This window comes from Prunus avium, chromosome 5 (genome assembly GCF_965620075.1).
Source record: "Prunus avium chromosome 5, drPruAviu1.hap1.1, whole genome shotgun sequence".
NCBI classification, from domain to species: domain Eukaryota; kingdom Viridiplantae; phylum Streptophyta; class Magnoliopsida; order Rosales; family Rosaceae; genus Prunus; species Prunus avium.
The window spans coordinates 28,244,746-28,263,939 of NC_142288.1; the positions used below are offsets into that span (position 1 = coordinate 28,244,746).

The 19,194-nt window shown below is 35.8% G+C and overlaps 3 protein-coding genes, 1 long non-coding RNA gene and 1 pseudogene across 10 annotated transcripts; 2 read left to right on the forward strand and 3 right to left on the reverse strand.

Annotated features, from left to right (window-relative positions):
* Window positions 1-8: 8 nt before the first annotated feature.
* Window positions 9-536, forward strand: LOC148294621 (uncharacterized). The gene has a single exon (XM_088253198.1). The coding sequence runs from the start codon at window positions 71-73 to the stop codon at window positions 347-349; it is 279 nt and encodes a 92-aa protein (XP_088109324.1). The 5' UTR covers window positions 9-70; the 3' UTR covers window positions 350-536.
* Window positions 537-632: 96 nt separating this feature from the next.
* Window positions 633-3,851, reverse strand: LOC110762329 (SNAP25 homologous protein SNAP33). The gene is made up of 6 exons (XM_021964944.2): window positions 3,646-3,851; window positions 2,345-2,888; window positions 1,538-1,631; window positions 1,284-1,411; window positions 1,104-1,201; window positions 633-936 (listed from the first exon to the last, which is right to left on the reverse strand). The coding sequence occupies exons 2-6, from the start codon at window positions 2,768-2,770 to the stop codon at window positions 837-839; spliced, it is 846 nt and encodes a 281-aa protein (XP_021820636.1). The 5' UTR covers window positions 2,771-2,888; window positions 3,646-3,851; the 3' UTR covers window positions 633-836.
* Window positions 3,852-6,388: 2,537 nt separating this feature from the next.
* Window positions 6,389-10,499, reverse strand: LOC110762286 (uncharacterized). Of its 7 annotated transcripts, XM_021964890.2 has the most exons (9): window positions 10,342-10,488; window positions 9,967-10,025; window positions 9,629-9,753; window positions 9,133-9,192; window positions 8,376-8,478; window positions 7,535-8,129; window positions 7,229-7,364; window positions 6,836-7,003; window positions 6,389-6,755 (listed from the first exon to the last, which is right to left on the reverse strand). In XM_021964890.2, exons 3-9 carry the CDS (start codon window positions 9,707-9,709, stop codon window positions 6,687-6,689), a joined length of 1,212 nt encoding a protein of 403 aa, XP_021820582.1. In that variant the 5' UTR covers window positions 9,710-9,753; window positions 9,967-10,025; window positions 10,342-10,488; the 3' UTR covers window positions 6,389-6,686. The 7 variants fall into 7 exon arrangements, with proteins under 7 accessions (XP_021820582.1, XP_021820581.1, XP_021820583.1 ...); XM_021964889.2 differs by lacking the exon at window positions 9,967-10,025 and having other exon boundaries at window positions 10,342-10,499; XM_021964891.2 differs by lacking the exon at window positions 9,967-10,025 and having other exon boundaries at window positions 7,229-7,361; window positions 10,342-10,498.
* A 1,980-nt stretch (window positions 10,500-12,479) lies between these two features.
* Window positions 12,480-13,893, forward strand: LOC148294622 (uncharacterized). Its single transcript, XR_015836120.1, has 3 exons — window positions 12,480-12,575; window positions 13,029-13,113; window positions 13,241-13,893. It is a non-coding gene; the product is annotated as an uncharacterized LOC148294622 (long non-coding RNA).
* A 2,282-nt stretch (window positions 13,894-16,175) lies between these two features.
* LOC110762283 (uncharacterized) lies at window positions 16,176-17,954 on the reverse strand (annotated as a pseudogene).
* Between the last annotated feature and the right edge of the window lie 1,240 nt (window positions 17,955-19,194).

Below are 19,194 nucleotides of genomic sequence, written 5' to 3' on the forward strand. Positions count from 1 at the left end.
TGTTCGCTTTAGTAGAAAAAACTCTATCCAAACACGCATCTCTCTCGCCTTGATCTCTCTAACTCTATTTATGGCGTCGACGACCCCAACAAAAGCGGAGGTGCTGTGGCTGTTTCGATCGCTGCTGCGTACGGCGAGGCAGTTCTGCGACTACAACGTGAGAGAGTACACCAAGCGCCGCACCATCGACGCCTTCCGCCACAACAAGTCTCTCTCCGAGCCCTCCCATCTCTCTTCAGTCTTTTCCGACGGCAAGTCCCAGCTGGACCTCGCTAAAAGGCAAGCACTCGTGTACAAGCTCTATGCCCCAAAGATGACCAGCATCATGGACCTCAAGCCCACCATCTGAAAACCAACTCCTCCAACAACAACAATAAACGAGCTTTGCTACTTGATTTTTTGTTTGTTTTGTTTACTGGGTTTTTCTTTGCATTTTGCTTAGTTTCGTTATGCCTTGTGTAATGGGGATTTACAGTGTACCACGAGTATGGAAATGATGATTTGATAATCTATATGGTTTTGGATTTTATTGAGAATTTTCTTTCCTTGCAAGTTCATTACTTTGTTGAGAATTTTGAATAGTCTAAAAGACAGATAAAACAAACAAGGCTCTAGATGACAACACATTCATCTTAAGGAAAAAGTCTCCTTCACTAATCATCCTTTCAACTTGTGTTTCACGAACAAAGTGTTATCCAAAATCCAGATACTTCAATGTGTCTACATCCAGATCCCTAAATCGGGCTAAAAAAAGAGTGAAACAAAGAATATGTGGGGGGCACTGGAAACGCAAACATTATCAGGTCTCTCCAAGAAAGCATCTACAACCCTGTATTCTACTTTCCAAGCAAACGACGACCGCGTTGATTTGCACCTCTAACACGAACATTTAGCTCATCAACATCATCATAGAGATGGCCCAGAGCTTTGTTATGCCTGCAAAAATCATTGGGGAGATACTAGTTACATTTAGTTTAATGTTGCCTTAAAAGGTTCAGGCTGGATGGGCAAATAGAGGATGGTGATCAAGATAATCAACTTAACATAGAATGAACGGAAAGATGCAGGCACCCATGTATCTGAACTGAATCATCATAACTAACCTCTCAATTTCAGACCCCATGTCAACAGCCATATCCTTCAGCTCTCCCAACAGATCACTTAAATCTGCCAATCCATCATCTTGCTTCGCCTTCTCTAACTGTTTAAGCCAAAGGGTCAGTCAACTGGAAAATTTGAAAAAGAACAAACGCATTTCATATGCCAAGCAAACAAATACAAACCTCAACTTTCTGAAGGGCGTTGGCAGGTCCAGGAGGTAGTGTTCGTGGAGTTGACCTTCCTTTGGGTGCAGAAGTCAGTCCCAACTTCTCCCTTTCCTCCAACTGGCCGCCCCTTCTGACTGCATTATCTGCATTTTCAATTTTGAAAATGATAATATTATTATTTTTCCAGAGAAAGGAGATAATATACATAAAAAATTTCCAGGGACAACAAAGAGCATATAAGTAATGGACAGAAAGGAAAGCAAATTAACCTCCTGTGATGACAGGGCCACTTATTGGGCGAGTCTTCTTTGGCTTCCAAGTCTTAGAGAAGATGCCCCCAAGACTTCCTAGAAGTTTTTCACCCTGAAATAAGAAAGTAATGAAATTGTTCATTCTATTGAAGAAGATCACCATTAATACCAAAAACAACAGTAACAAAACCATAGGAGTTGTTGAAAGAGGACTCAAGAACTAAAACGTGTTTCTTGCTAAAGAGAATAAAATAGTGAAGAAGGCTATTGGAGAAAGTATGATATGTCAATTTTCACAATTAAGAGTACTGGAGGATACACTATATTTATCATCACTGCCATTAGTGGCTTGTTTGTACCATACATTCCATCATCATTTCATTGTAACTTATAAAAAGTTAAATTGATAAACTCTTATATGAACAAGGCTTGCCATCCCCAAATCAGATGAAGATCTGAATCAGGATTACAGAAAAATAAAATAAAAAACCTATACAGGAATCAAATCAAACTATCTCCAGAAGGAAGAGCAAGGGGTTTGGGATCGGGAATCATCAACACAAATCAAGACCAAAAGTAGAAACAAATAGGCATATCACAAACAGATAATGCATGTAAGAACAAGATCACCTGCTACACAAAAACCATCAACTCCGTTGGTATACAATGCAAAAATTAAATAGTTAATCATGATAAATGGTAGTAGATAGTCTAATCAATAACCAACTGCATCAATACTGGGAATATAATACTTTCAAGTCTTATCTTTCATATGCACTTAAATTTTTTATGTATATAACTTTAATTTGATCAAGGAAACCATACCCGACTAAGATCCTGATCAATGTCTGCAGCAACCATGTGGGACCTAGTGATTTGTTCCCCCTGCTGATGCAACGTGACCAAAGTTTTGGTAGCATCCTCTCTTATTTCTTCAGCAATCTTCAGGCAGCCATTGACTGATTTTGTAGTCTCCTCAGCCTTGTACACTGCATAGTTCTCCAACTCTTCCACTGATTGATTCTCTACTCCTCCTGTATCACGGAAATCATTCTTGTACTTGTTTCTCTCTGTCTTGTATGAATATGAAGAATATTTCTCTTCTCCTTGACCATCATCAAATGGATTAGTGCTAGTGTTCTGTCCAACTGGCGCATTTTCAAAAGGGTTTGAGCCAGAGGAAGCAGGATATACAGGATTAACTGTGATATGTTTAGCAGGCTTCAAAGGAGACTTCTTTAAGCCAAACATTTTCAATGGGAAAATATGCACAATTTAGTCGAGCGACCAATGGGGTAGAAGATCTGAAGATCTTAAATGAAATTGAAAAATGGTACTTTAGAAATCTTTACAAAGATCAACAGCAGTCCTGGAAGAGCAAACAAGAACAATATGTGAGACGTTGGCAACACACCAAAAGCATCAGCACTCAAACAAAGAAGGGCCAACTTAGCAAAAGTTCAAAACCTTCATAATAAAATGAAAATTGGGCAGTATAGCTCAAGAACAAATTTCAAGGAAGTACCCGAGAACACCAAATCAAGCAACACAAACTTGTAAAGAAAACATACACAAATTGAAAAGTTTGCCCCAATTCCTTAAAAGCCAACGACCACTTGGGTCGTGCAATCTCCCGGTACAATAAGAACTTTTGAAAAATTAAAACTTTAAAACGAGATCAAAAGACGAAAGCAACTATAATATTTAATCACAAACAAACACACAACAAACCCATTTGCTTAATTTGGTTGCTCAGAAGAAACAAGGAAAAGAAACAAATTCCAGAATAAATTTCATCATATGGGTATCCCAGAAAACTAAACAATTTGACTTGGTTGACTTGACCTTCTTACTTAACAACCCCAACTACACAAAGAAAAGAATCCAAAATTCTGTTTTCCTTTTCGTGTTCCTCCCTTTTCTCAGCAACCAAACAGAGGAGATGAATAAAGAAAAGCAGAAACCGATGTAGAGATAGCCACAAATGGGCTCTTGAAATTAAATAGAGAAGTTGACCGTTAGATAACAACAAAAAAGGAACAAAGCAAGAGAAGCTACAGAAAACCCAAGTGGAAAAGGAGAACCAGAATCAAAGAAAATCAATTAAAAGAAAAAGATTTGCATACCTGAGAAATTGCATCAAATGTCTTGCAAGGAGGAAAAGCCAGATCTTTTTACAGAGAGAGGGAGAGAGAGAGAGAGAGAGAGAGAGAGAGAGAGTTTTAAAGGGTGGGAAAGAGGGAAGGTGGTATTCAAAGGTAGACTTGGCAATTGGAAAAACGCGGTGTCACAAAACGTAGTCTTTAGGATGGAAACTGGAAACTGCTACTGGTCATTCGGGTGAATGGGTCTTGTAAATTTCAACAAAGGAACGCAGTGTTTTTATGCTTTTGTTTGTTTCCTTTCTTACTTGTTTTCTTTTTAAATAAATTTTTTTTATTTTTTTTATAATTACTTTCCTTAATTAAGTACACGTGTTTAGGTATCCTCTTTAGTTAATTTCGCTTCCATCTCAATTATAGACGGTTGAAGTTGAACAAATCAAATGATTCTTAATTGAACCCACTTCTTCGATTCTTGTCTTTTTTTCTAAGAGGATCAATTTGGACTAGTTCTTTGTAATTGTTTGTTATATCCCTTGGCAAGTTGGGGCTCATAAATATTATATAGCGACACTATCCTTTGCATTTACTACCAAAGTCAAGTCTTCTAGCCACCAAACCATAACATATTTTCCAATTACTCATAAACCTATGGGAAAAAAAAGAAAAAGAATTATAGCATTAAGTCCTAGGCTAGATTTATAACATGAAAGTTTAAAGCAAGAAACACCGTTTCATGGAATCCGACCAACCATCGGTTGTTGGTAGTGTGAGGCTCCAATAACATCGCACGAGGGCAGCCGGCCTTCAGTTGGAGTTCATTTTTGTGACCCTATGCCGGCCGGAAGAATTCAGTTTATTTGGTGGCCTTGTGTGATGAGTTGCAACTAATAGAGACAATACATTGATGTTAATTTGTCACAAAGTTACTTTCAAATGAGCATTTACATTAGTGTAATTGCTATTGAATTAGGACGTATTATTACCAAACTAAACTAAAGAATATATAGCTAAAACTTTTTTTTTACCAAAATGATGTATGCGAGGGATTACTATATAATATTTTACAACCACCTTGCGAAATTTCTCATAAGTTTTTTCAAATAGTTGGGTTTCCTTTACACTACAAATCGGCTCATAACATGATGACAAATGGGATCCTAATGTGTGCTCAAATCGAATGGGATAATTATGTTTCACAAGCAACATTTTTTTTGGTAAGATGGAAAATCAATAATCGGACTTGAACAAAGAAGAGAGAGATTAGAGTAGCAGCCACTCCACCCTTAAGATATATATCAGCATTGGTTAGGATAATTAAAAATAAATAATAGTTGTTGTTATCCATCATTGCCTCATTGCTAGGTATAAACGTTTTATATATGGGGTCTCTCTCCCCACCACTAAACCCTATTATGCATTATTATCTTATCATAATTTTTATGGGTTATTAGAAAAGTCACCATCATCCTTGCCTTATGTGAAGAAGTCTAAAATAAATATTAATGAGAGATAAAATAGATAGGGACTTTTAACAAAGAAATCTGGAGAAACAGAAACAAGGACAAAAGTCATCTGCTCAGTTTGGTTGGTAAGAAAATGCAAGGAAAAAGGATCATATTCTAGCTAGAATAATTTTCCGTCATTTTGGGATGCTTCATTCTAGAACAAATTTTCATCGTTTTGGTATCCCAGATGTTTATACAATTTTACTCGGTTTTGGCGAACACAACATATGCTTGTAAGTTTTGCTATGCGCGTATTGGTGCATGTTGAAGTCTTGCGTTCAATCAATTCACAAAGCCACTTTAGGCTAGCTTTCAGTCAAAACAAGACATGCAAGCCTGCAATACATCATCAATAATGTTATTTATTTATTTTTCTTGTAAAAAAGTCAACCTCTTTGAAATCACATGGCGAAAGACGAAATGTCAAATATATCTACAAATTTCTTATCTATTAAGACTTTCGTTCTAAACCACAAACAAGGAAGGCCTCCTTTTTGGCCACTTCTAAGAATGTAGCTTCACTGAGGTTCCAATACTAGGAGGAGACTTCTCACTGGATATTCTTGACAGACAAACAAAAATGGTTTTACCATCAATTGCATTGCATGAGTCTTGTTTGTAGGTTTCCTTTTCCCCCTCATTTTGCTCTTCATTTATGGCCAAAAGAAAAACCTTTAGCATTAATGTCACCCAACTTTTGCGGCTAGACATACTTAGAACTTCCACCAAATATATTTCAAATATGGAGTTTATTAATATTTATATATGGATAATTAAAGGTGACATAGTTCATGTGTGACTTCCATACATGGAAAATAATTGAAAAGTTAGAACTCAGAAGATAAGAAGTAAGATCCAAAGATCGAACACCTTAAATTGATGAAAATGATCTTTTTGTTTAATATTATAATCATGATTAATACAAACATTACACAACTCCTTCCAAACTGACTTTGCTGCTGTACCCGGAAAAAAAACAGAAGGAAAGAGTTTTATCAGGGTAGATCTGACGTTCTAGTTTTTTGTGGCGGTATTTTATCTTTTAACGACGCTATTTTACTTTTAGCTACAGTTTCTGTACTTTTCATGACGATTTACATGTTCCAAATTTGTAAAATTGATTTAGATGCGGAAAAAACCGTCGCTAACCGTTTCTATAGGACCTTAAATCGACGGTCTTAAAAACCGCCGCTAAAAGACGGAACAAATGTAAATCACCTTCCCACATTTAAACCAAGCAAATAATTTGACAAGAGAAAACTAGAACCCCCATTTTTATTATCTTTTTATGTTTATACACATATTACATTAAAATTTAATTTAGAGTCTCGTTCAAATCATTACACTTGCATACATGAAAATGTATGGGGAAAAATTTACTGCAAGTTCCTCACGTTGTCCCTTGTAAAGATGATTCCTTTTCTTTACGGATATGCTTGCATGTTATCCTTGTCCAATCCTTCATTGGAATGGTCTCTTGGAAATTCCACAGCCACAAAGGTAAGAGCTGAAGCTGGAATATACCCATGTGGATGCTACCTCTGAACCTTCCCCGCATCACTTTGCTTCATTGAGATGCCGGAGAGCAGCAAAGGATCTCACTGATTGTGTCCGTTCTTTTGTAACCTTACCAAATAACAAGATTATACATTTCAGATGTTTCCTCTCACTGGTAATAGAAACATTGCAAATCTGAACCTCATTACCTGTGCTTCTAACTCAGAAATTCTTTGTAAAGATGCTTGTTCAATACAAGCACGGCGCTTACACTCTTCTTCAAGCAAACCTGTCATTCGGTATCTGAGCTCAGCCATTTCTTGAGCTAGATCCTCTGCTTCTTCCTTTGCCTTCAACTTTTCCTCTTTCAGTTCTTCCTAACAACCATAAGTAATGTAACATTTAGAAGATATAATCAACTTAATAAAACCTTAAAACTCTGAAAGGACAATGACCAACTGACTGAACTCTCACTTGAAAGCTTGATGTATATTTTTTGTAAACACCACATTCACAAAAACTGTTTCTGAGAGTCTACATAGATTTTTTATATTAAAAGCTGTCAAAAGCAATTATCAAGTATTCCTCCCCGGTATTCATACCTTTAATTGCTTCACAAGAAGTTCATAATCTTGTATAATATGTGACATCTTCTCCATCTTCATTATTGAATCTGCATCTGGTGCCACTACTATTGCCAGTTTGGAAAATAGTGGGCCCAGGACTTCTCCGCAACTGCTTCAGAAATATCATCAAGATATTACTAGAAAAATGTTAAGATGAAAATTCAAGACGAACTTCAAAAGATGAAATGCGTCTAGTACAGATATTAATTGGTACTATATTTGATGGAACAAAGTGAATAAGTTAATCAATAAAGAGTGAACTAACAGTAAATAGTAGCATACCTCATTTCTTTTGAGAATATGTAATTTCCCTCTAGTTGACCCAACGAAGACCTTGAGTTGAGTTGAATTCTGTCCTTTTCCAGCCATTTTTCAACCCTCTGGCAGAATATCCTAGCATTTGTCTCAGATGCATCAAGCTTCTTCCTGAGTTCCTTATTTTCCATATCTAAACTTTCAGTAGTTTTGTGTGCATTCTGACATTGAACCTCAAGCTCTTGAATTAACTCACTCATCCTAGTCTTTTCTTGAACAGTTTCTTCCTGGAATTTTTTAACTTCAAGGAAACTGTGCTCTAAGGCCAATATATCAAGCTTCATACTCTCTATTTCGCACTGAGACTCTAATGACATGGATGAAATTGACTCCTCTAGTTTATCTATGCACAAAGCTGAATTCTGTAACTCTATCTCTTTGCTTTCTAGTTCCTCCATTAAGAACAGGCGCTCTGAATAGGACTTCTTAAGTTCATCCCTTAACCTGTCAACCGTCTCTTGTAAATTTTCCATGTCTGCTAATATGAACTCAAGGCTATGTGTATGCTCTTCGAGGAGGTTCACTTCAGCGTTCCTTGCATTTAGTTGATCCTGCAGGTAATCTGTCATAAATATTTTTGATGGGTTAAGTTCAAAATAATATGGTACTTTGATATATCTAGCTAGCACCAAAGAGTCCATTGAAGATGAACTGAAAACTACAAATTTTGTGATATATAGATCCTACAATGATCATGCAATGCAAAGCATTGTTTTTTTTTTGGGTAAATCAATACAAAGCATCTTTCACAATATCATCCAGAAGAAATTGTTGGTCTAAGGAAAAGAATGTCAAAACAGATGATTACCAATTTCTTGAGAGCAGTTCTTGAGTTCTTTCTCTAACATTTGAATTTGTTTCTTGTCCTCTGTGCAGGCTTCGGATAATGAATTCACATGTACTTCTAATCTCTGAATTAACCAAATCTGAAATCAGATACTCTCCCAGAGGAAATAATTTCTTCAAGCTTCAACGACATCTTTTGCATCACTTTTTCTTTATTTAACATCGGTAGACGTGGATAAAAAGATCCAAACTTCCAGCTCTCATTTGTTTTAGGGAGATGTTATTGGCACTCCCAAAGGTCATCCTACACTCCTCCCTTACAAAAATATAAGACAGAAATTGTACTTCAAGGAGTGCAGGATGAGTTTGTGGAAGTGCATTTAACAGCTCCCTATTTTTTAATATTCTTCTGTTATTTCTTATTTCATTATTTTATTAATTGATGTGCAAAAATTATATAAACCCAAGGCACCAATAAGCACTCTTGCTCTTGCACAAGGCACAGACTCATACACAACACTTCACATCCCACATACCTCTAGCCTAACTACACCCACATGCCTCACTTTCTCTTAACACACTGGTAGATGTAAGCTCTACAAATTTCATGACTGGGAGGCAATTCAAACTTATCCGTAATCAAATAAGTAATAATTGGCAGAGAACCCCTACAGGTGAATGAGTGAGAGAGGGAGGGAGAACGACTAGGTGAGGTATTGGTGCCCCTGTTAACACCCTCAGTGGACAAATACGGTATGCAAGGAAAATATAAACATTACCCTGATTAGCCCGAAGCTTTGGGAGTGTGATTCTTTCAACATGTCTTTTTCTTTCTTTAGCTGCATACAAATATTTTTATAAAAAAAAGAGTAAATGAACATATAAATAAGGTAGTAATTGGCAATAAAATTTAACAGCTTCCACAAGGTAACAAGATGCCAGCAGCAAGTCAAACAGATATTATTAAATCAAAATTCCGTGAGAAGTAAAAGTATGCTCTAGTTTAAAAACAAGAAACCGAATGTATTCTTCTCTCAAGCAGTAATACTGAACAAATAAAGACTCCAACTAATACAACAGAAAGGGAACGTGTTGGCAAAACTATCTCAAGCTGCTTGTTACGATATAATTTTTATAAATTCTTACGTACCTAGCTAACATATCCATAACCAATATATATTTTGTGTTAGACATTACCCAAGTAAATCTTCTCTCTTCTGTTCCAAATAAGCCATCTACAAAAATAGTCCAAAAAAAAGGAGACAAAAATCACACCTCTCTACATCTTGTCCCAATTTGTAGGAGTTCCTCATCATCAAATGAGCTGACGCTATTGCCCTTGGTGCTGCTTGACATTTGTGCAATAGTAAGCTATACAACTCCCCCCAATGGCCTAAAATCTTGCATTCATAAGACAAACATCAACATCCATCATAAAAATTGCCAACACCAGAAAACTTGCTCTGTCTAATCCAATCAGATAGGCTGCATAATCATGGGAATAACCAAAAAAAGAAAAAGCATGTTGGCTCAAGATATTCATTTCTATTAATAATAGCTACAAATTGCATTTCAATTCAAGTATCGTTCCCTGTGAATACAATACAAATTACCAAACTTCCCAGTAAGGTGAATGAAAAGCACTGCTTTATATTTGTTGGGTACTCAAAATCTGTTATTAGAAAACAAAAGATTACCACACGGAATAAAGAACAACATAATTATACTGCGTATGAGAACAATCGGAATTACATTTTTCTGAATGAAGAACAAAAAAAGTTCATTAAAACTTTCACAGAGATAAATTTAAGCTTAGACCCATTTGATTGAAATGATACAGTAATCGCCAAATCATAAATTTGAGAACAATGATATAATTTTCAAAACCCATCAAAATATCCGAAGCGAAATAGACAGCCCATCAAAATATCCGAAGCTAAACACCCAGAAAGACAGAGAGAATAAAGTTTGAAGCTTCAATCCAATACCTGTGGTCTGTGGCTTTGGGTGAAACGAATCAGAGTTTCAGACTGGGCTTTGGGAAGTTTGAGTGGAAATTCTCCAAATTTTCAGACCGTTTTGTTTAAATGATGAATTTGGGGTTTACTTGAGAATTGCTTGCCAACTCAGTTTTTGGTTCGAGTGGGCCCGACGGGGTTGTTTTGAGTCTCAGCTGACAAATGTTCGGGTCGGGTCAAGAAGAAGTGAACTATATAGAGTTTAATTTACCCAAAAAAGAATAGTGAAGTTTATATGAAACCTCTCTCTCTACAAAAGATCTTAGTATTATACAAATGTTTATGCTAAATGAAGTACCATTTTTTTTTAATACAATCGATAGTCTAAATTACATGGAGGAAGGGGACTTATCACAAACACACGCTACCAAATTCGAATATGAGAGTTTCGACAGTCAGAACCTAAGCACATTTTTTATATATAAAACAAGATGTTTCAAATATGAGCTACTACTCAATTCACTTTAGTAAATTAATAAAAAGAAAATTCATTATGTGTATATAAACAAATATATTTGTGGCAATCTCAACATGGGCTTATGATTTTCTTTATTCATCTTCACTTCAAATATTCATATAAGAGGTACATGATGAAACTCAAACAGAAATAATTTTGTACCATTATATCGAGTATAGCCATTTTTGAAAGAGTTCAAAAGATAGGAGGCATAAATGCAAGGCGGAGCTAGAATTGTAAAGTTAGGGGGGCCGAAGTAGAAAATACAAGTATATAAAATACTAAGTATTCAATAATTACATGTTTAGAACTAAATATTTCTAATTTAGTTACATCTAATTTGTTTTAGAGGGAACTTTAACTTAAATTATAAGTGGTTTATTACAAATTCTATATATTATATATATAATATAATATATGAAAGATAAAAATTTGGGGGGGCCAGGGCCACTCTAAGCATAGGAGTGGCTCCGCCACTGCATAAACGTTTTATGTGGGGTCTCTCTCCCCTCACTAAAGCCTACTATGCATAATTATTATTTATTTTGGCCTTATGTATAATTAATTGATTTTCTCTCTTTTGAACAACAAAAAAAAAAAAAACAATCTATGTAAAGAGTTTAGAAAAAGAAATGCAAAAGAAGTCTATCCTTTTACCCCCATCTTTTTATCTAAAGAGAATACATGATGGAGTACACTTTATGCTTTTTATTCTCCTTCATAATCTTTTCCAAACAATAATTTCTCAATGCTTAACCTTCTCCTTTGGACAAGAAAAAAATAAATAAATATTATGAGAGAATCAAAATTATGATAAAATATTGAGTCGATGTTTCTTTCATTAACCTTCTTTCTTTTTTGGGTCAATTTCATTAAACAAGTTGGTATTTGATTAACATAAGAAAAAACTACTACTTCCAATATTTCAGAATATGTGATTTTGGAAATACCAGCAACTTGTACATTTTGTTTTTGGTCCGAAGAGAACTTCTAATTAATTATGAGAAAAGTCACTTTCATCATCCTTGTGTGAGATCCCATATCGACCAACAGAGAAGGGGTGATGTGCCTTATATGTACATGCCCACATCCATCTAGCACGAGGCCTTTTGGGAGCTCACTGGCTTTGGAGTCATGGTGTGAGAACCCGTAATATATATATATATATATATATATATATATAATAATTATTTATTAATATGAATTTTTCTTATTTAAATATTTATTGTGAAGACTTATATGTTATTAAATCTTAAACCTAGTATGAGATTATCCCTTTAGTTGAAAGATGACACCATTCTTGTTATCATGTGTAGAGACTTAGAATTGGTTTTAATCAAATCATCATTGCCATGCCACCTTGCATGCTAGTAACAAGTGGTGTTGTGATATCATTGGCCAAAGGTGGATAACTCACATTATTCTCTCATCTTTCTATCTTATCTTTTGGTGGTAGTGTTGTGATATCATTGGCCAAAGGTGGATGACTCACATTATTCTCTCATCTTTCTATCTTATCTTTTGGTGGTTTAAAATATTGTATATTTAAATATTATTTGGGTGCATGCATAGCCTCTCCTATAAATATCATGCTTCCTTACTTCAATCATTCATTCCAATCCTTCAAGAGAGATTTCTACCATGAAGTAGTGAGAGAGAGAGAGAGAGAGAGAGAGAGAGAGAGAGAGAGAGAGAAACAAGATGAAGAGTGGGTGTGTTTGTCTTGCAATATTTCATACTTATCATGGTGAGGGGGTTATGTAATGTGTTCTAAAAGTTCTTATTTTGTGATAAATGTGAAAATCATGGATTACCATGGATTTAAACTATTTACAAATCTCTCTCTATTTTCAAGTCAAGCATGTCTAATTTGTTCAATATTTCACACAATATATATATTATTTGGAGTTTTTGTGAAGTATGTATTATTCATGGAACATGAGAACTTCAGTGACGGGGTATCCAAAGGATATATGTACCAGACGGGGACATAGGGCAGTGAGGCCAATAGGGGTCACGTGCTGGGTACAATATGTGAAGGATAATCAAGATATGAAGTAATGATGTGCTATGATTTGGATTGTGTATCTTTTTATTATATTTTTCTAGAGCGTGTAAAATAACATTTCTTGACTGGCATATTACATAATCTACTCACTGAGCGGTGGTTTGCTCATCCGTCACTTACTTTGTTTTTCAGATCAATTAGTGGGCAAGACAAAGCCGAAACCGGAGAAGTTGGATTAGTTTAGAGTGATAAACTTTTATTTATATCTTGTACCCTTGTAAGATTATTATATATATATATATATTTATAAATATAATGGTAATGTATTTTAACCAATTTTTCAGTCTTTTTATTTCTTTCTTTCAATTCACGTACCCTGATTCGGGAATATTCTTTATTTCTAGATCGGGGCATGGCACATGGGAACTCCGAAGTTAAAAGAGTTGGGGCTAGAGCAATCCCAAGATGGGTGACCCGGTGGGAAGTTGCTTGTGAGTTCCCAGAAACAAAACTGTGAGGGCAGAGAGGGAGGCCCAAAGCGGACAATATCGTGCTACGGCAGAGCCGATCCCCGGGATGTGACACCTTGCCCCTTGTACCATATGTGAAGACACGTACTTGCAGATTTTGTGATGCATATTGGTGCACGCTGAATCCATTAAACCTACATCACGAGGATGTCACCAAAAGTCATACTAATGTAATACGAAGGGACAAAAGTTTCATCGAGTGTGAAGATAAAAGTTGTTGATGAAAATGAGGCAACGATGTTGATTGTGAAAAATATGTTGCAACATTGCTGTTGATTTGGAAACATGTTAATCAACCAATTTCAGGACTAATATATTACATTTGCACATTGCATAGCACTGTGTGCGAACGATAACGAACATGCAACTTTGATGTTGACGTACATGCCGAGTGGAATAAAGTATTTACAAGTTATGTATTTTTGATTATATTGCTTTTAGGTCAACTTTGATGTCAACGTACATACAAAGTGGAATCAGGATTATGTCGAGAATTTATTTCAAAAGATCCATTGGGAATTCAAGTATGAATTGCATGACTACTTCAAGTCTTTTGAATCAGCTTAGCATGCTAAGGAGAACCCTCCCAAGCAAATGATATGGAGAGATAGATCACAATGGCTATATTTATATGCACAATTTCAATCTCCCAACTTTATGATATTAAATATCCAACCGCTTCGACAAAAATCCCTCCAAGTGTGAAGATAAAAGTTGTTTTTGAAAATGAGGCAACGATGTTGTTTGTGAAAAATAGGTTGCAATGTTCGTGTTGATTTAGAAACATGTTAATCAATCAATTTCACGAAGACCTAATATATTACATTTGCACATTGCATCGCAAAAAGATGATGGGTAAAGACATATCACAATGGCTATGTTTATGTGCACATTTGACTATACATATATATTGTATTAATATTCAGTTTACCTATTATAGAGCGATCAAAAGCCAATAAGGAGAATTAATCAAATGATAAGTATGACCATCATGATGGAGCAAAACCATATTCATTGCGCTATCAAAAATACGTAGAAATATGTTTGATAGCGAAAAGAATTGTACTTATTTAACGATTTTAATGCTTGATAGTAGAAGTATGTTTGATTAACGATTTTAATGACGACAATCATACTTATTTAAGTCTCAAAACTGCTTAGTCATGATTTTGTTGACATAAGGATGACAATTATACTTATTTAAGTCTATGTCATAGTTGACGTGCAATTAACAATAATGAAACATTAGATATTTAACATAATACTTGGCACACTCACAATGATCTCATCAATAAGGTCCTTTTCTCTTGTCTTCAAGAACTTCACTCTAATAAGCATGCTTCATTGAACATTTTTTTCCGAATAATTACCCCAAGATGTGAAAGGGCCAATAAGAAGAATCGATCGAAGGAAAAGTATGACCATCATGTTGGAGCAAAACCATTTTAATTGCGCAATCAAAAACATGTAGAAGTATGTTTGATAGCGAGAACAAAATATATCGCACACACAAAAATCGTGCATCGACTACAAAGAATTGTCAAATATTAAATATTAACATTTTAATACAATGAGGTTGAGGCATGAATCTTTAGCCTACATAACGAGAATGTTACAAGAAGTCGTATTAATGCAATATGAAGGGACAAAAGCTCCTCCGAGTGTGAAGATAAAAGTTGCTAATGAAAATGAGGCAACGATGTTGCTTATGAAAAATAAGTTGCGATGTTACTACTGATTTGGAAACATGTTAATCAACCAATTTCATGAAGAACTAAGGGCCTGTTTGGTATCTGATTTGAGTCCAACTTTATAAACTTGATGAAGCCATTGAAGCTTGGGCAAAGTCTCTTAATGCCAAAACTGAAGTTTCATTGGCAAGGCTTAAGCGTAAGGGCGAGAAGGAAGTATCCTCTCCATATAGAGAATTGAGCTCCGTTGAGGATTGTATGGAAATATTGGAGGCCATGGAGGGAGTGAATGATGATGCTTATGTGAAAGCTTTGGATAAGTTTACTAATTCGGATTGGAGGAAGATGTTCGTGAAGATGTCGGATCCACGGAGAAGAGTGTGACTCAATAGCTTACTAAAGTGAACGAGAGTGAATGAGTCTTAATTTATTTAGTAGTAGGTATCTCTCTAGGTGCTATAATTGATTAGTACTGTTTCTTGTTGTTTTTATGGAGTTGCTGCTGTTGTTGTTTTTGTACTTGTTATTTGGTATGTTTGGGCTTGGATATGAGCATTCATTTGATGTTGGTTTCTGCATGGATCTGAACATCTTTGTTAACTTGATATTTGTTATGCAGTTGCTAAACTCATTTGGGATCCTAGCTAAATTTTGTTGAGGATTTATTGTGTTTGGGATCCTAGCTAAATTTTGTTCATGTTTGTCTGCTGAAGGATATTTATCTTTGTTTACCATGTTTTTCTTATTCCTTGTTATATTTGTCTTTGTTATAGATGATGGACTCAAATGAAGTTGACAACAATGATTCAAGTTCTAAAAGCGATTCATCATCTCATTCAAGTTCTTCTTATTAACTACTTTTTACCACTCGTGGTTTAAGGTAAATATGATTAACTACTTTTTTCTTCTTATTATTATATAATTAAGTACTAACATGTCATGGTTTAATTGCCACTTGGTAGGATTGTATTGGTGCTATTGATGGAACATATATCAGTGCATGGGCTCCTGCATCAAAACAAATTCCATATTAAGGCAGAAAAGTTGAGGTGACACAAAATATTATGTGTGCATGTTCATTTGACATGTTGTTCACATATGTTTACATGGATATAAAGCTAAACATGAATATAAAGCTCAAGTTGATCTTCAAGTGCCAAAAGATCCCCATCCGAAAAGTCTTGAGGATAAAATTGAGCAAGACAAAGTAGCTTTTGTTTATCAAAAGCTTCAAATAAATCATTCGGACTCAAACATGCCAAACAAATAAGCAACTCAGTATTTACCTCATTAAAACGATCATCTAACTCCGTAAGTTGCTCATCAATGACATAAATAAAGAGCTCCACACGATAATGATGACGATTTGTCTTTATTGGAGCATTACACATTGACCTCCCTGGAAGTACGAATGCATCATCCATGTTAGGAACATCAATATGATGTTTGTCACAAAATGAAGACACCTCTTCAACCAATGCATCAAACCCATTATTCCTCATCCAATGTAGCTTTTCCTTGCATGATTTCACCAAAGCCATTGCATTCACAATTTCTTGATCTTTCTTTTGCAATGCTTGTGACACATCATTTGTGAGTCCCAATATAGCTTTCATTAAGAATAAGTGAAACACAAACTGAAAAGTAAGCATTTCCCTTTGAATCTTATTTGCTTCACCGGCACTATCATTGGGATTATCATCAATAATCATTTGAAGCACATGAATCACAGATGAAAACATGGAAATGATGCTAATAATGGTACCGTAATGTGAGCTCCATCGTGTGTCATCGGCATGTATGAGACTTGTTTCTTGATGCAAACCTCGCCCCGTTATAAGACAATCATCAAGTTCTTCTTGGAATTGTGCTCTAAGTGCATCATGCCGATTACAAGATGCTCCAACATGGTTAACCACACTATTAGTGGTTGTGAAGAAAGAGGCAATATCAATATTCTTCTTTGCTACGGCAACAAGTGCTAGTTGAAGTTGATGAGCAAAGCAATGAACATAATATCCACAAGGTTGTTCTCTAAAAATCTTTGTTTTAAGGCCATTCCACTCACCTCTCATATTGCTAGCTCCATCATAACCTTGTCCTCGTAACTTGGAATAGCTCAAACCATTGGAAGAAAAGAATATGTCAATGGCATCCTTTAGTGAACTTGAAGTGGTGTCGGTAACATGTTGAACCCCCACAAACCTTTCAATTACATGCCCTTTGTCGTCCACATAACGCAACACCATAGCCATTTGCTCTTTCACAGAAATATCACGTGCTTCATCCACCAATATAGAAAAGAATCTATCTTTTAAACCACTCATGATAACATCAAGTGTTTCCCCCGCACATGCATTGACAATATCTTTTTGAATCTTTGGAGCTACTAACTTGAGATTGCCCGGAGCATTTTCCAACACAACTTCTTTAACTTTCTCATCATTGTTTGCAAGGAATTGCAATAGCTCCAAGTAATTTCCCCTATTGCTTGAAGTGGCACTTTCATCATTTCCACGAAAAGAAAGACCTTGTCTCAATAGAAACTTAGTGCACTTGATTGATGCAATTAAGCATCTTCGATATGCCATACGAGCTTGTTCGGAGTGTTTGCTCACAGCCGTTTCAATATGTGTATTTTGATTCATCAAATTTGTAGCAGCTTCTCTAGCTTTATTATGAACACTACCAACCGGTTCAACATGCACCTTCATTCTTTCTCTCCCTTTCTTCCAATTCTTAAACCCTGCTCCAGTGAAGGCTTCACTACCCATTTGTTCAAAATTGGATTTAAAGAGATAGCAATAAAGACAAAATGCAGCATCTTTAGATACACTATACTCCAACCAATCAAATTCATCAAATCATTGGGGAATGAAGCGTCGATTAATTCCGGAGATAAGGCAAGTAATTTAGGTTTAGAGTTAGAATTTACCTTGAATTGTGAGTTGGGGGAAGCTAAGGCAAGCTTTTGGAGGCGGCGGCACTGATGGCAGCGGCGGCAATGGAGGAGCTGGGTCTTGTGGGGGAGAGGGTTAAAGGTTTGGGGGGGGTGGAGATTGGGGATTTAGGTTTGAGGGTTTAGGAATGGGTGTTTTGGAGAGGCTGAAGTCGAGAGGGTATTTGCAATCTGTTCTAATTTTTTTTTTAAAAAGACCTGGACCAAAACGACGTGGTTTTGGCCAGGTCTTTTAAAAAAAAAATTCGCTGGGGCTGTGCCAAAACGACGCCGTTTTGGCCAGCGTGTTTTTTAAAAAAAAATTATACGCTGGGCCAAAACGACGTCGTTTTGGCCAGCATGTGTTAAAAAAAAAAAACAGAAACGCTGGACTCTTCTTCTTCCTCAGACCAACGACCTTCTCCTTCTTCATCCATTCATGGGGTCACACAGCCATTAAAGGGGACCTTCTACCTTAACTTCATGGAGTCTGTAGGGTCGTTTGACCCCATTGACCCCACTGTGGGTCCGTCCCTGCCTGCAATTAACAATAATGAAACATTGGATATTTAACATAATACTTGGCACACTTACAGTAATCTCATCCATAAGGTCATTTTCTCTTGTCTTCAGGAATGTCACTCCAATAACCATGATTCATCGAACATTTTTTTTCAAATAATTGCCCCAATATGTGAAAGGGCCAATAAGGAGAATCGATCGTAGGATAAGTATGATCATCATCCTGGAGCAAAACCATTTTCATTGCATTATCAAAAACACGTAGAAATATGTTTGATAGCGAGAAAAATTGTACTTATTTAACGATTTTAATGCTTGATAGTATAAGTATGTTTGATTAACGATTTTAATGACGACAGTCATACTTAATTAAGTCTCGAAACCGTTTAGCCATGATTTTGTTGACATAATGATGACAATCATAATTATTTAAGTCTATGTCATAGCTGACCTACAATTAACAATAATGAAACATTGGATATTTAACATTATACTTGGCACACTTACAGTGATCTCATCCATAAGGTCATTTTCTCTTGTCTTCAGGAATGTCACTCCAATAAGCATGATTTATCGAACATTTTTTCCGAATAATTGCCCAAATATGTGAAAGGGCCAATAAGGAGAATTGATCGAAGGATAAGTATGACCATCATGCTGTAGCAAAACCATTTTCA

What these genes read in the sequence shown, in the direction of transcription:
- LOC148294621 (XM_088253198.1), top strand. Translation starts at nt 71, where the DNA reads ATGGCGTCGACGACCCCAACAAAAGCGGAGGTGCTGTGGCTGTTTCGA.
- LOC110762286 (XM_021964889.2), bottom strand. Translation starts at nt 9,709, where the DNA reads ATGTCAAGCAGCACCAAGGGCAATAGCGTCAGCTCATTTGATGATGAG. An exon ending in TTGGGACAAGATGTAGAGAG is followed by an intron (nt 9,193 to 9,628) that starts GTGTGATTTTTG and finishes ATTTGTATGCAG; the next exon opens with CTAAAGAAAGAAAAAGACAT. An exon ending in TTCTTGTGAAGCAATTAAAG is followed by an intron (nt 7,004 to 7,228) that starts GTATGAATACCG and finishes TATGGTTGTTAG; the next exon opens with GAAGAACTGAAAGAGGAAAA.
- LOC110762329 (XM_021964944.2), bottom strand. Translation starts at nt 2,770, where the DNA reads ATGTTTGGCTTAAAGAAGTCTCCTTTGAAGCCTGCTAAACATATCACA. An exon ending in TGGCCCTGTCATCACAGGAG is followed by an intron (nt 1,412 to 1,537) that starts GTTAATTTGCTT and finishes TTGAAAATGCAG; the next exon opens with ATAATGCAGTCAGAAGGGGC. An exon ending in ACGCCCTTCAGAAAGTTGAG is followed by an intron (nt 1,202 to 1,283) that starts GTTTGTATTTGT and finishes TGGCTTAAACAG; the next exon opens with TTAGAGAAGGCGAAGCAAGA.